At 45.6% G+C, this 14,289-nt stretch overlaps 1 protein-coding gene across 3 annotated transcripts in view; it reads right to left on the bottom strand.

Annotated features, from left to right (window-relative positions):
- vps11 (VPS11 core subunit of CORVET and HOPS complexes) overlaps positions 1 to 14,289 on the bottom strand; it is a 31,161-nt gene that overhangs the window by 2,958 nt on the left and 13,914 nt on the right. For 2 of the 3 annotated variants that reach the window (XM_052046237.1, XM_052046239.1), the window contains exons 10-14: positions 14,089 to 14,289; positions 10,161 to 10,322; positions 9,621 to 9,754; positions 8,663 to 8,865; positions 8,417 to 8,588 (exon numbers count right to left, since the gene is read on the bottom strand). In XM_052046237.1, the coding sequence (XP_051902197.1) occupies positions 8,417 to 8,588; positions 8,663 to 8,865; positions 9,621 to 9,754; positions 10,161 to 10,322; positions 14,089 to 14,289 (872 nt within the window). The remainder of the gene's footprint in view (positions 1 to 8,416; positions 8,589 to 8,662; positions 8,866 to 9,620; positions 9,755 to 10,160; positions 10,323 to 14,088) is intronic. The other variant, XM_052046238.1, reaches the window with a different exon arrangement.

The following is a 14,289-nucleotide window of genomic DNA, read 5'->3' as shown; positions in this document are numbered from 1 at the left end:
ATGAATTAGTTTACACAAAACGCAATTCAAATACTCGACAGTCAATGATTAACCTTCCTTTTGTGTGCACACGTGCATCCACTAGATAGAGCTACGCACAAGGAAATGCAAACAGAAGGATCAGATGTGAGGAAAATGTCGAAGACTGGACTGTCTGAGAAGTCTATTTATTCCTTTGTTGTGTATTCACAAACGAGGAAATCACAGAATAAATTCTGCAGAGATGAAAGTGGACTTTCCTGAAAATTCCGGGAAAAAAAAACCCTAATATATATATATTTTTTTTTAAATCCTCATCTCACCCCTAGGGTGGTGTCCGTCCCTCATTCAGCTCGGGTCCTCTACCAGAGGCCAGGAAGCTTGAGGGTTCTGCGCAGTATCCTTGCTGTTCCCAGCACTGCACATTTCTGGACTGAGATGTCCGATGTTGTTCCCGGGATCTGTTGCAACTACTCATCTAGTTTGGGGGTCACTGCCCCGAGTGCTCCGACCACCACAGGCACGACTGTCACCTTTACTTCCAGGCTCTCTCCAGCTCCTCAGGGTGCCTCTGTGCTATCCCTCAGGCCAGCCCTCTCTAGCCACTGACAGGACTTCTTGAGATCAGCCACTTCGGTTATGGACCGGTGGTACTTCCTGTGTAGGGGCTTGTCCTCCCATGATGGTCCCTCTTCCAGCTCCTCATCCTCTGTTCCCCATTGTCTGAGACATTCTCTGAGTACGTCATCCGTTGGAGCCTTCTCCTTGATGTAATCATGGAGCTTGGATGTTTCATCCTGGACAGTGTCTCTCACACTTACTAGTCTCCGGCCTCCTTCCTTTCGGCTTGCGTACAGTCTTAGGGTGCTGGATTTGGGATGGAACCCTCCATGTATGGTTAGGAGCTTTCGGGTCTTAACGTCCGTGGTCTGAATCTCTTCCTTTGGCCACATTATTCCTGCAGGGTATCTGATCACTGGCAGGGCATAGCTGTTTATTGCCCGGGTCTTATTCTTGCCATTGAGCTGGCTTTTTAGGACTTGCCTCACTCGCTGAAGGTATTTGGCCGTAGCCGTAGCCTGACTTGGTGATTACTTGGCTTAGGGGGTTCAGTCCTATGCAGAACAGCAGTGGGGAGAGTGCATCACCTTGGTATATGCCACATTTGATGGACACTTGGGTAAGTGGCTTGCCATTGGCTTCAAGTGTGGTTTTCCACATCCTCATCGAGTTCGCAATGAAGGCTCTTAGGGTCCTGTTCACCTTATACAACTCCAAGCATTCAGTGATCCATGTATGTGGCATCGAGTCATAGGCTTTCTTGTAATCAATCCAAGCTGTGCACAGGTTGGTACGTCGGGACCTGCAGTCTTGTGCGACTGTTCTGTCAACCAGGAGCTGATATTTGGCTCCTCTGGTATCCCTACCAATGCCCTTCTGTGCTTCGTTCGTGTATTAATCCATGTGTCCACTTATCTTAGCCGCAATTATGCCTGACATGAGCTTCCATGTTGTGGAGAGACAGGTTATTGGCCGATAGTTGGATGGGACTGCACCCTTCGAGGGATGCTTCATGATCAGGATCGTTCGCCCTTCGGTTAGCCATTCTGGGTGAGTCCCATCCCTCAGCAGCTGGTTCATTTGTACTGCTAGGCGCTCATGGAGTGCTGTGAGTTTCTTCAGCCAGTAGGTGTGGACCATGTCCGGGCCTGGTGCTGTCCAGTTCTTCATATCTGAGACTCTTTCCTGTATGTCTGCCACTGTTATGGTAACTGGGTTCTGTTTAGGGAGGTTGCTGTGCTCCTCTCTCAGGGTCACCAGCCATTGTGCACTGCTGTTATGTGCAACCTCCTTCTCCCATATGCCTTTCCAGTACCTTTCAGTTTCCAGTCTTGGTGGGTCAGCTCTGTTGTTAGGACCCTGCCACTGAGCATACACTTTCGCAGGTTGTGTTGCGAACAGCCTGTTTATTCGTCTGGCCTCATTCTCTTTCGTGTACCGCTTTAGGCGACTGGACAAGGCTTGGAGCCTTTGTTTGGCAGTTTCGAGTGCTTCAGGTATGGTCATTTGGATGTACCTCTCGGGTATCGGCCTTTTCATCACACATCTCTGGGCCTCCGTCAATTGACTCACATCTTTCCGGGCGGCCTTGATCTTAGCCTCCAACCGTCTTTTCCATGGTGGGTAACGTATCTCATGGCTTCCATGGTTGCTCTTATAGCCCAGAGTCTCCAGGATCACTGATGCTGAAGCGTATATGAGCTCATTGGTTTCTGTGATCGTTACGGTAGGGATCGCCCTCAGTGCTGCATTCACACTTTCTATGAGACTTTCAGATGGTACTTCACATAGCCGTTGTAATCAGTTTCTAGGTTGCCCAGCTTTCATTCTCGCCATGATCTTAGCTTTCAGGTCAGTTGCTGCCTCGCTCAGCATTTCTTTCATTGGGGCTGGCCACCCAAGACAGACAGACAGAGCAACTAATTTACGCAACACGACAAGTTTGCCCACTCAAGGATTGGCAGGTGATAAGACGAAGACACACAAAAACGCTATCATGTCAAAGCACAGCTGCAGTGTTAACACAGAATAGTAGAAGCTAACATGTTAGCTTCTCAGAGGCACATCCTTGAAAGTACTGCTAAGCTTTAAAAGGCGGTCGGGAGGGGTCTTATTTGGGGCGGGGGGTGTTAAGTGTGCTGTAATTCGGCAGTTTGGTGATAAAGTGCTGCATCCATGAGTGAAAGTGCCACTTTTTTTTATCATTGTGGCGGCGCTCACTTTTCTTTGAACAAGTAGACAACCGTCGAGTTGCAAGATGAATGAGACAGATTCATGTGATTTTAAAGTGAAATGACCAGATAAATGCAATTTTCTTCTAACTTCTAAATCTTTAATGGCATTCTGGTTAACAGAGATCACAACCTGTTATGTTGCTTTTTAGTTGCATTGCAAATACTACTTAACTCATTTACACCCTTTGACGTATAAATACGTCAATTAGCGCATAGCCGTTCCCTCCCCATGACGTATTAATGCGTCTATCACGTGTTTTCATGAGGAAGGGTGCAAGAGAGTCTGATGCAACTTCTCACCACAGGATTAGGCTTGCCGGCAATGTTAAATAGCAAAAAAATGGCCATCGGGTGGCAGTGGTGCAAAAATCAACCAGGATCATGCCGCAGAAGTAGTAGAAAGGGCGTACAGTGAAGGAGGAGCGTATGTGGATAGTGGATTGGAACATTAGCAACTAGCAACGATGGAGAAAAGGAAATAACTAATTTTTTTTTCGGTATAAAAGCGTACTCGAAACAAAACAACAAAGGAGATGGTGTTTGTATGGAAGAGAAAATGACGCTTCGGTCACTAATCGAAAGCGGCATCCGTCAAACTAACGTCGGCCTGCACAAACATGGCGTGCTACACGCAGCCCGCATAGCTCACGCCGAGTTTCGAGTTCATCTGATGAAGATGAACTTTCTCCACGTCAGCGATCATCGCTTGGCAGAGTATTTTGTGCCTCCCGATGCCCCACATCGCCCACAAATCGTCTCCCCGGCGACTGCGATGACGGTAAAGAGGCTGCATTGCTTCGCATGGCCGACGCCGGGCACACGTCAGCGATTCGTTGGAATCGTCTCGTAATGACAACGGCGAAAACGATGAATTGGAGAGCGATTTGGATCCCGATATGTCGGACGAATACGTGCCTTCGGACATAACGGAAAGCAGCTGAGAGTCCTCGCCAGAGCCGCTGGAACGAGGAGGTAAATGCTGACTAGCTTGTAAGTTCCCATTCAAAACGTCATCACTTCTTATGCCTCATCAGTCACTTTTATGTACCGCTACATTCCCCGCTATACTATAAAGTTGCCAGTAACACTAATCATTTATGTACGGTTGATGCGTCTCGTAGATATGGATGAAAATCCATCCATCCATCCATCCATCCATCTTCTACCGCTTATCCGGGGCCGGGTCGCGGGGGCAACAGCTTTAGCAGGGAAGCCCAGACTTCCCTCTCCCTAGCTACTTCTTCCAGCTCTCCCCGGGGGATCCCGAGGCGTTCCCAGGCCAGCTGGGTGACATAGTCTCTCCAGCGTGTCCTGGGTCTTCCCCTTTGTCTCCTCCCGGTGGGACATGCCCGGAACACCTCACCAGGGAGGCGTTCAGGAGGCATCCGAATCAGATGCCCAAGCCACCTCATCTGGCTCCTCTCGATGAGGAGGAGAAGCGGCTCGACTCGGAGCCCCTCCCGGATGACCGAGCTCCTCACCTTATCTCTAAGGGAGAGCCCGGACACCCTGCGGAGAAAACTCATTTCGGCCGCTTGTATCCGGGATCTCGTTCTTTCGGTCACGACCCATAGCTCGTGACCATAGATGAGGGTTGGAACGTAGATCGACCGGTAAATTGAGAGCTTCGCCCTTTGGCTCAGCTCCTTCTTCACCACGACAGACCGATACAACGTCCGCATCACAGCAGACGCTGCACCGATCCGCCTGTTGATCTCTCGCTCCCTCCTGCCCTCACTCGTGAACAAGACCCCAAGATACTTAAACTCCTCCACTTGGGGCAAGATCTCCCCCCCGACCTGGAGGGGGCACTCCACCCTTTTCCGACTGAGGACCATTGTTTCAGATTTGGAGGTGCTGATTTTCATCCCAACCGCTTCACACTCGGCTGCGAAACGCTCCAGTGAGAGTTGGAGAGCCCTGTTTGAAGGAGCCAACAGCACCACATCATCTGCAAAAAGCAGGGATGCAATACTGAGGCCAACAAAACGGACCCCCTCAACGCTTCGGCTGCGCCTAGAGATTCTGTCCATGAAGGTTATGAACAGAATCGGTGACAAAGGGCAGCCTTGGCGGAGTCCTACCCTCACTGGAAACGATTCCGACTTACTGCCGGCAATGCGGACCAAACTCTGACATCGGTGGTATAGTGACCGAACAGCCCGTATCAGGGAGTTCGGTACTCCATACCCACGAAGCACCCCCCACAGAACTCCCCGAGGGACACGGTCAAACGCCTTCTCCAAGTCCACAAAACACATGTAGACTGGTTGGGCGAATTCCCACATACCCTCGAGAACCCTGCTAAGGGTGTAGAGCTGGTCCACTGTTCCACGGCCGGGACGAAAACCACACTGCTCCTCCTCAATCTGAGGCTCGACTTCCTGACTGACCCTCCTCTCCAGCACCCCTGAATAGACCTTACCAGGGAGGCTGAGGAGTGTGATCCCTCTGTAGTTGGAACACACCCTCCGGTCCCCCTTTTTAAAAAGAGGGACTACCACCCCGGTCTGCCAATCCAGAGGCACTCTCCCCGTTGACCATGCGATGTTGCAGAGGCGTGTCAACCAGGACAGCCCCACAACATCCAGAACCTTGAGGAACTCCGGGCGGATCTCATCCACCCCTGGGGCCTTGCCACCGAGGAGCTTTTTAACCACATCGGTGACTTCAACCACAGAGATAGGAGAGCCCACCTCAGAGTCCCCAGGCTCTGCTTCCTCCAAGGAAGGCATGTTGGTGGAGTTGAGGAGGTCTTCGAAGTACTCTGCCCACCGGTTCACAACGTCCCGAGTCGAAGTCAGCAGCGCCCCATCCCCACTGTACACAGTGTTCGTGGTGCACTGCTTCCCCCTCCTGAGACGTCGGATGGTGGACCAGAATTTCCTCGAAGCCGTCCGGAAGTCGGCTTCCATGGCCTCACCGAACTCTTCCCATGCTCGGGTTTTTGCCTCGGCGACCACTGAAGCCGCGGTCCGCTTGGCCAGTCGATACCCGTCAGCTGCCTCTGGGGTCCCACAGGCCATAAAGGCTCGATAGGACTCCTTCTTCAGCTTGACGGCATCCCTTACTGCTGGTGTCCACCAGCGAGTACGAGGGTTGCCGCCACGACAGGCACCGACCACCTTACGGCCACAACTCAGATTGGCCGCCTCAACAATAGAGGCACGGAACATGGTCCACTCGGACTCAATGTCCCCCGTCTCCCCCGGAACATGGGAAAAGCTCTGTCGGAGGTGGGAGTTGAAACTCCTTCTGACAGGGGATTCCGCCAGACGCTCCCAACAAACCCTCACAATACGTTTGGGTCTGCCAGGACGGACCGGCATCTTCCCCCACCATCGGAGCCTACTCACCACCAGGTGGTGATCAGTTGACAGCTCCGCCCCTCTCTTCACCCGAGTGTCCAGAACATGCGGCCGCAAATCCGATGACACGAGCACAAGGTCGATCATCGAACTACGGCCTAGGGTGTCCTGGTGCCAAGTGCACATGTGGACACCCTTATGTTTGAACAAGGTGTTCGTTATGGACAGTCCGTGACGAGCACAGAAGTCCAATAACAAAACACCACTCGAGTTCTGATCGGGGGGGCCGTTCCTCCCATTCACGCCCCTCCAGGTCTCACTGTCATTGCCCACGTGAGCATTGAAGTCCCCCAGTAGAACAAGGGAGTCCCCAGCAGGAGTACTCTCCAGCACACCCTCCAAGGACTCCAAAAAGGGTGGGTATGCTGAGCTGCTGTTTGGTGCATATGCACAAACAACAGTCAGGACCCGTCCCCCCACCCGCAGGCGGAGGGATGCAACCCTCTCGTCCACCGGTGTGAACCCCAATGTACAGGCACTGAGCCGGGGGGCAATAAGTATGCCCACACCTGCTCTGCGCCTCTCACCGTGAGCAACTCCAGAGTGAAAGAGAGTCCAACCCCTCTCGAGAGGACTGGTACCAGAACCTAGGCTGTGTGTGGAGGCAAGTCCGACTATATCCAGTCGGAACTTCTCTGCCTCACACACCAGTTCGGGCTCCTTCCCTGCCAGAGAGGTGACATTCCATGTCCCAAGAGCTAGCTTCTGCAGCCGAGGATCGGACCGCCAGGGTCCCCGCCTTTGGCTGCCGCCCAGCTCGCATTGCACCCGACCCCTTTGACCCCTCCCACGGGTGGTGAGACCATGAGAAGGGGGACCCACGTTGCCTCTTCGGGCTGAGCCCGGCCGGGCCCCATGGGTGTAGGCCCGGCCACCAGGCGCTCGCCAACGAGCCCCACCTCCAGGCCTGGCTCCAGAGGGGGGCCCCGGTGACCCGCGTCCGGGCAAGGGAAACTGGATACCATCGATTTTATTTGTCATTAAGGGGCTTTGTGAGCCGTGCTTTGTCTGGTCCCTCACCTAGGACCTGTTTGCCATGGGTGACCCTGCCAGGGGCATAAAGCCCCAGACAACTTAGCTCCTAGGATCATCGGGACACACAAACCCCTCCACCACGGTAAGGTGACGGCTCACGGAGAGGATGGATGAAAATATGCGCCGTAAATGTGCTGACTGGCATGTCGCCATAGGCCGCAAAAATAAATAAATAAATAAAACAGGACACATTTGGTCCGCTCAGCTCTGCTCAAACCACTAGTGTTAAATTCATATTCCATTTCATGTCAAATTGGATGCTGAGCAATGAATGGTGTAAATAGCAGTGTGCGAGCATGTATGTCTGTGTGTGTGTGTGAGAGATGTTGAAATGTAAGTGGAAAGCAACAATAAAAAAATAGAAAAATAAAAGTGTGGTAATTGTACATACTTCTAGAAATTACAGATTGTCCAACCAGAAGCCAAAAGATGACTCCTCGCTTTGGTGGTGGAGAGAAAGGTAAATAAAATTATTGTACCTCACTCTGCAGCAAGATACTGTATATTTGCAACTTTTTATGTTTCTATAATTTATAGGTCGTGCATCTGGAAGTGGTGGGATGAATCGATGTGGTGACAAACTGGATGGAAGCCAAAAACCATCTTCTCCACAGCTGCACTTTTGTTCATAGTTCAATAGTTTTGTTGTGTATAAATAAATTATTTTGCTACAAAAAACATTATTTGTAAAGTTCTTTTGTAGGAGGAACACATTATTGAGGTATTTGAGCTGTCACAACAGCAAAAAATAGTGTAAAACTTGAAATGATGCTTGAAATGCATGCTTTTACAAAAAGATCATTTTCCCTGGATTTCTGCAGAAAATCTGCCTTTTCCATAAAACCTAGCAGTTTTCTAATGCTGATTGCCAATGAACGGAGAAAGATAGAAACAAACTTTTTGTTCTGCTGAAAGAAGAGAGTCTCGCCTTTCTTTTGACAGGTTGTATGTATATATAGCCATAGAACATAAATTCTGTGGGCTTTGCAAATCAGTCTAAATTCAGTAAAATGTGAGGGATTGAGGGGGTTGCTGCAGTGAAAAAGGGGTGGTATTCAATGAGTTAAAAATAATGTAAATGAGACACCAGTATCATTGATTTTTAAGAAGAAATATTGTTTTGAAAACCCACCTAATCAACATTCGAGCAGTGTCATGGGACTGATTGTGGACCATCTTCGTATTACCATGGTGCGGTGCAGCAAAAACTAAAGGTACAACAAACTCCTATTAACCCACCTTGTCTTGAGCTCCTGAATCTCAGAGCGTAGATGAGCAGTTTCTTCCCGATATTGGCGTATTTTACATTCATCATCCTCAATCTGTTGGTTCTCCCTCTGCAACTTGTTGATCAGGTAGTCTTTGATAACGGACAAGGTTGCTGTCGAGTTGTGTGCCAGCGTTTGCACTACTGCAATCACACAGCGATCAAGCTCACTATTTATTTATTTTTAAACTGGGGGGAGAATGACATGTAGAACATACCAAGTAAAGGAGGCATCAGATTATTTTGGTCAATGTGACCCAAAACCTCACTGATGTAGGCCTTGCAGTCTTCTTCTTTTCTGGCAAAGTAGCCCAGGGCTTGTTCCCACAGGCAACCTTCCTGGTCACCGTAACGTTTACAAGCTTCAACCACTTTATTATAGACCTCATTCTGCATGTGGTAGTGCATGATCTGTTGGTACCTGTGGGGTAAAAATGTGGAGATCAGGGTTCCTACATGTTTCTTCAAGTTAAGACCTAGAGTATTTAAGATTATTTTCAAAAGACATATTAAACCTATTATACAGCCATATCGGCGATAAAGAAATAAAATCTGTGTATTTGTGTTAATGTATTTCTCCAATGTGCAGGATGGAAGAATGCAGCTCGAACATCAGCACAGAGCAGACAACAGGCAAAGTGAAAAACATCTGCACCAAAGGGCGTATGTGTAGTCGTGTTGTAGCGCATGCTTTTCAGTGAACTTTCAATGCAGTTTGACCACAGATTTCGACCAGGGGCTGTTTTTTGCGTTTTCAACGATTCACTCCACATTTCAGCTATGCTGTTGAATTAAAATAAAGGACACTTTTTGAGAAAATGTGGACACAGACAAGTTACATTCAGCACAAATTCTAAGACCCAGATATCAAAATTTAAGTAAGGGGTAATTTCCACATATATGAATTCAATGCTTGTAAGATTTTTTTAAGGCCACGCGTGAACCATGGGAGATGTGGAAAATGATGAAATGATGAGACAAAGGCAAGTCATGTCTCATTTACTCTCCACAAAGAAAATGGTTTCCCAAGCTCTGCATACTCGCACGTGTCATTGTCGAGTTTGGTGCACTGTAAACTCGAAGGAGTGTCAGATATGAACTTGGAGTGAAGGCAACAAAATCTGTTCTGCAACATGATTTGCATGTATGTACAGTATTGTGTAGACGGGTACTTACAGTTTGCCCTTCTCATACAGGTAAAGAACACCCTCTTTAAAATTGTGCATCTGACAGAGGACCAGGGCTTTATCAAACACAGTATTGTCACTCCTCAGGAGTGACAACGCTTCATCCTGCAAGATCTTTTTTCTCTGCAAACAGTTAACATTAAAAAAAAAAAATATATATATATATATATATATATATACATATATATTATATATACATAAAATCAAGAATTATGAAATGTATTCCAATAGAAAATATCTGTATTTTTCAAATCAATAAAACACATCGCTCCACCAAAAAAAAAAAAAAAAAAAAAACTGCACCAAATACAGTACATGAGTACTATACATACTGCATCAACAGGATACATAAAACAAATGATTCATACGTTAAGTCAAGTCAACTGTATTTATAAAGCACTTTCAAACAGCCATCGCTGCATACAAAGTGCTGTACATGGATTAATATAACATGCACAATAAACAGTAAGACAAATCAGTAATAAAGACGGTAGAAAGCACCAAACATAAATTGTTGTGTTGCTCTGACCTCAGGGTCCTCTTCGTGTGCCCAGTCTTGCAGTCGGAGCTCCAGCAATGTGTCATAAACACCTTGAGACGAATTGGGATCCACTTCAATCATGTGCTCGAGGTAGGCTTTGAGCTCCCGCGGGTTGTTAGCAAAAACTGGAATGAATTCTTCAGAGTTGGCCTGAAACCAATAGACAAAAGTAGGTAAAATTGTCGGTGTACCTCTGGTGGGAAAAAATGTATGAAAATTATATATATATATATATATATATATATATATATATACACACAATAATAAAGGAAAAAGAGTAATAATAATTTTGAACATCCCATGAATAACGCACCCAATTATAATACGCCTCCCCCAAATCACTCTTTACAAGATTTTGTGGACGCTTGCCGCCTTGATCAAAATTATAGCATCAAGAATACAGCATGAAAATGCTTGAAAAGACAGTCTCAAAGTGGTATCAGAAAGAGAATATCAATGTCAAAATTTTTGCATTTTTTTAAACTTTTGTTCGAAAATATGGAATCTCAAAAACTAGAGGCCAAAAAATAAATATATCACATTTTCGGATTCAGCGACATCAAAATTTACTAAAATCCATGGCACCAAAATGTGTGTTAGATCCTTTATCCATTTTCTAACCTGCTTATTCTCATCAAGGTAGCGGGCGTGCTGGAGCCTATCCCAACTGTCTACATGCGGGGTACATACACTCAAAACTGGTTTCCAGTCAATCGCAGTGCACACATAGAAAAACAACCATTCACATTCACACCTCGGAACAATATAGTGTGTCCAATTAAACTACCATGCATGTGTTTTTGAAATGTGGAAGGAAACCGCAGTACCCGGAGAATACCCACGCAGGCACGGGGAGAACATACAAACTCGACATGGCTAGATTTGAATCTGTGACCTCTGCACAATGAGTCGGACATGCTAACCAGTCCCCACATGCCATCGGTCGAGTAAATCATATGAATGACTAAAGATTCAAAACATACATGCTGCACCCAAACAATCTCAGCGGAATTTATTTGAGATGTTTTTGCATTCTTAAAATGTAATTCTGGCAACCCATTTTGAGATACTGACGGGAAATGGAGCAAAATTGTCACGTTTGATGCATATCTGATCTTCCCATTTCTAGTCTTGTATTGGCAAAAATGATACCCCTGGTTACCGTATTTTCGCACTATAAGGTGTTAATTTATTATTGTTCATTGGTTGGTTTATTGAACATAAAACATATGCAGTAATAATTTGACAGAAAATAAGGTAGATAAAATAGTAAAAAGAAAGAAATCAGTCTTCATTCAACACAGTTATTATGTTCAAGGGAGTAGGAAGAAGTAAAAAACTAGTCCTAACCCGTTATGTGTTTATATCTAATAAATCATTTTTATATCAATCAACAAAGAAAAAAAAGTAAGAAGAAAGAAGTCTCCATTAAGGCTCATACTTCACCCTTAACTGTGATATTTTTACAACTTTTGGTTTGTATCGGGATTATTTACATCCACACCCTGGCACTCTTGTGTCAATTTTCGCTTGTATTCATAATGGATATTTCAATACCTTTCTCTATTTATCAACTTAGTTCTGATTTATCATATTTAATGTTTAGGATTTATCATTTTAACTGATTGATATAGGTTGTTTGTACTATTTTTTTGAATTTGTTTATGAACTCAGCAATTTACTCATTTTCAGGTCTGTTTCGAAATTATTCCACAGATTAACACCTTTGATAGATACACTTCTTTGCTTGATGTTTGTTCTTGTTTTGAGTTTTAGGAATTTTTTTGAATAAGTTGGTACCTCTTAAATCATAGCTGCTTTCTCGAATTTCGAAACACTTCTGAATGTTTTGGCAGAGCAGTTTATTGTGTGCTTTGTACATTAATTGGGCAATTTTAAAGTCAACCAGGTCATAAAATTTCATCGTATTTAATTTGATAAATAGTGGATTTGTAGGTTCCATATATTCTATTAATAATTCGAATTGCTTTCGGTGCACCGAAAAGTCTTCCATTTTCTTAAAAGCTCACAGCGTGCCGTAAAATCCGGTGCGCTTTGTGTATTGTCATTACGGTAATATGCAGACCCCAAAATGGCTCCTTGCTGGAAACATGCTTACAATGTTGTAACTTGCTGTTGGTTCAGTGAACTGTGTTGCTGCTTTATTAAATACGTTTTTGTTGCAGTGCCGAAAAAAGGAGAGCTGTTGTGTTGTTTTATTTAAAACGCACACTTTATTTATGGTTTTCACAGTCTCAACAAATATAGGCCCGTCTTTGTCTGTCTCAGTGCCTTCTCTTCTTCTGTTCGGCTCGAGAGGCGTTCATGACAGCCTCAGAAAAACGTAAATTAATGATTCCTTCATGGAACTACGAAAATTGAAAATAATACATCAAAACAGTTTAATGACATCTGATCGTTCTGTTGGAGCTATGCTCAATGACATGCCAGGGGGGGCTATAGAATTTATTTTGTGATTTCCTTGCTTGATTTTCTGTTTTGATGCATTATTTTCAAATTTCGTAGTTTCATTGAAGTAATCATTAATTTGATTTTCGGTGGCAGTCATGAACGCCTCTCGAGTCGAACGGAAGGAGTGTAGCTCCATCTAGTGGGTGCATTTGTCGATTGCGTTTTCTAATCCAGTGCGTCCAATATATGAAAAAAGTTTAAAAATAGCCCATTCATTGAAGGTGCGCTTCATAATCCAGTGCGCCTTTTCGTGTGGAAAATACTGTAATTTTAATGCAGGGCGGCATGTTAGAAATTAATGTGACGTCAAGTCGATGACTGGTTCGTCCCCTTGCCCGCACCAGTTGAAATTGAATGAAACACCAGATTACTTGTCGATCAATGTGTATCTGTCATTTCTTACGATTTTTTTTCTTGCTAAGTGACCCTAATTAGTAGTCAAACTTAAAGCAAAAGAAAAGTCCACATCAGCACCACCCGCTTCCTTGTCGGACAGCGAGACATCCCGAGACCCACCCGGCTGGTAAGATGGTGGCGTGCATGGCATCCAGACTTGGATATCTATCTATTTATTCATTTCAACAGAATGGATATAAACTAAAGTGCATCACATAAATGCGGCGGCTAATTAGCTAGTATGTGCTGCTGCACTGGCATTTTCTGACACGGAGCCAGCAAAACAGGCATCATCACTGATGGCTTGATGGACATTGACTGATTGACAGACTCTTTCGAATCTGTCCGAGAAAATATTGCGTTGGGCAAGATGGCTTTTAACTTTTTGACGTCACGGCTCTGCTTCTTGCAGGCAAGTATGGCTGCACGCATCAGCTGTCATGGCATTTTGACATACATTGATTTTGAGGTTAAGTGAGCTATTATAATGTGCCTGTCCTGTGAAAAACACAAATGTCCATCTTTGTTTTCCGAACGACAAGTGAGGAAGGACATATTACATTGGTGTGGGCATGGACTGAGCTGGACAAAAGCTGGTCGACCACTTGGAGGCGCTGCTATTAAGATTTCTTCATTGACCAACTGGGCCAGTTTCAGATGGGGACCCACCTCTCCAAAGGCTGCAGTGTTTTCATCTTGTTAAATAGACTTTTTATATAATTCTAATTAACATTAATACAGTACAATATTGTGTCCAATGTTGCCCACTCGGCATCCATTGCATCCTGGTCATCCTGGAAGGGGATTCTCCCATCTGCGGCCCTTTCTCAAGGTTTCTCACTTTTCCCCCAGATGGGGTTTTTCGAGTTTGTCCTTGCCTTTCTGGGGGTTAAGGTCGGTGATGTCGTTAATATGTGTCAACTGTGGGCATGTGAAGCCCTTTGAGGCTGTTTGTAATGAAGGGCTGTGGAAATAAATGTCACTTCACTTGAAATTTTGTGCCCTTAATTCCCCAATGATTTGAAAAACACGGGCACAGCCCACCAACCTTGTTGAAGGGGTTCCTTTCCAAGTGGCTGTCAATTTCAGCAGTGTCCCCACTTGGATGGTAGTTGGTGCATAAGCCCTTTAAAAGCAGTGTTGTACCTTCAGGAATATGATGCATTAATGTCTTGCCATAACGCTTCATGTTGCTTTCAGCTTGATCAAAAGGTAGCCGTCCAATGTAGCGTAACCCTTCCTCATAGTT

Source organism: Hippocampus zosterae, chromosome 16 (genome assembly GCF_025434085.1).
Source record: "Hippocampus zosterae strain Florida chromosome 16, ASM2543408v3, whole genome shotgun sequence".
In the NCBI taxonomy this organism is placed as follows: Eukaryota; Metazoa; Chordata; class Actinopteri; order Syngnathiformes; family Syngnathidae; genus Hippocampus; species Hippocampus zosterae.
This window is presented reverse-complemented; position numbering and strand designations above follow the sequence as displayed.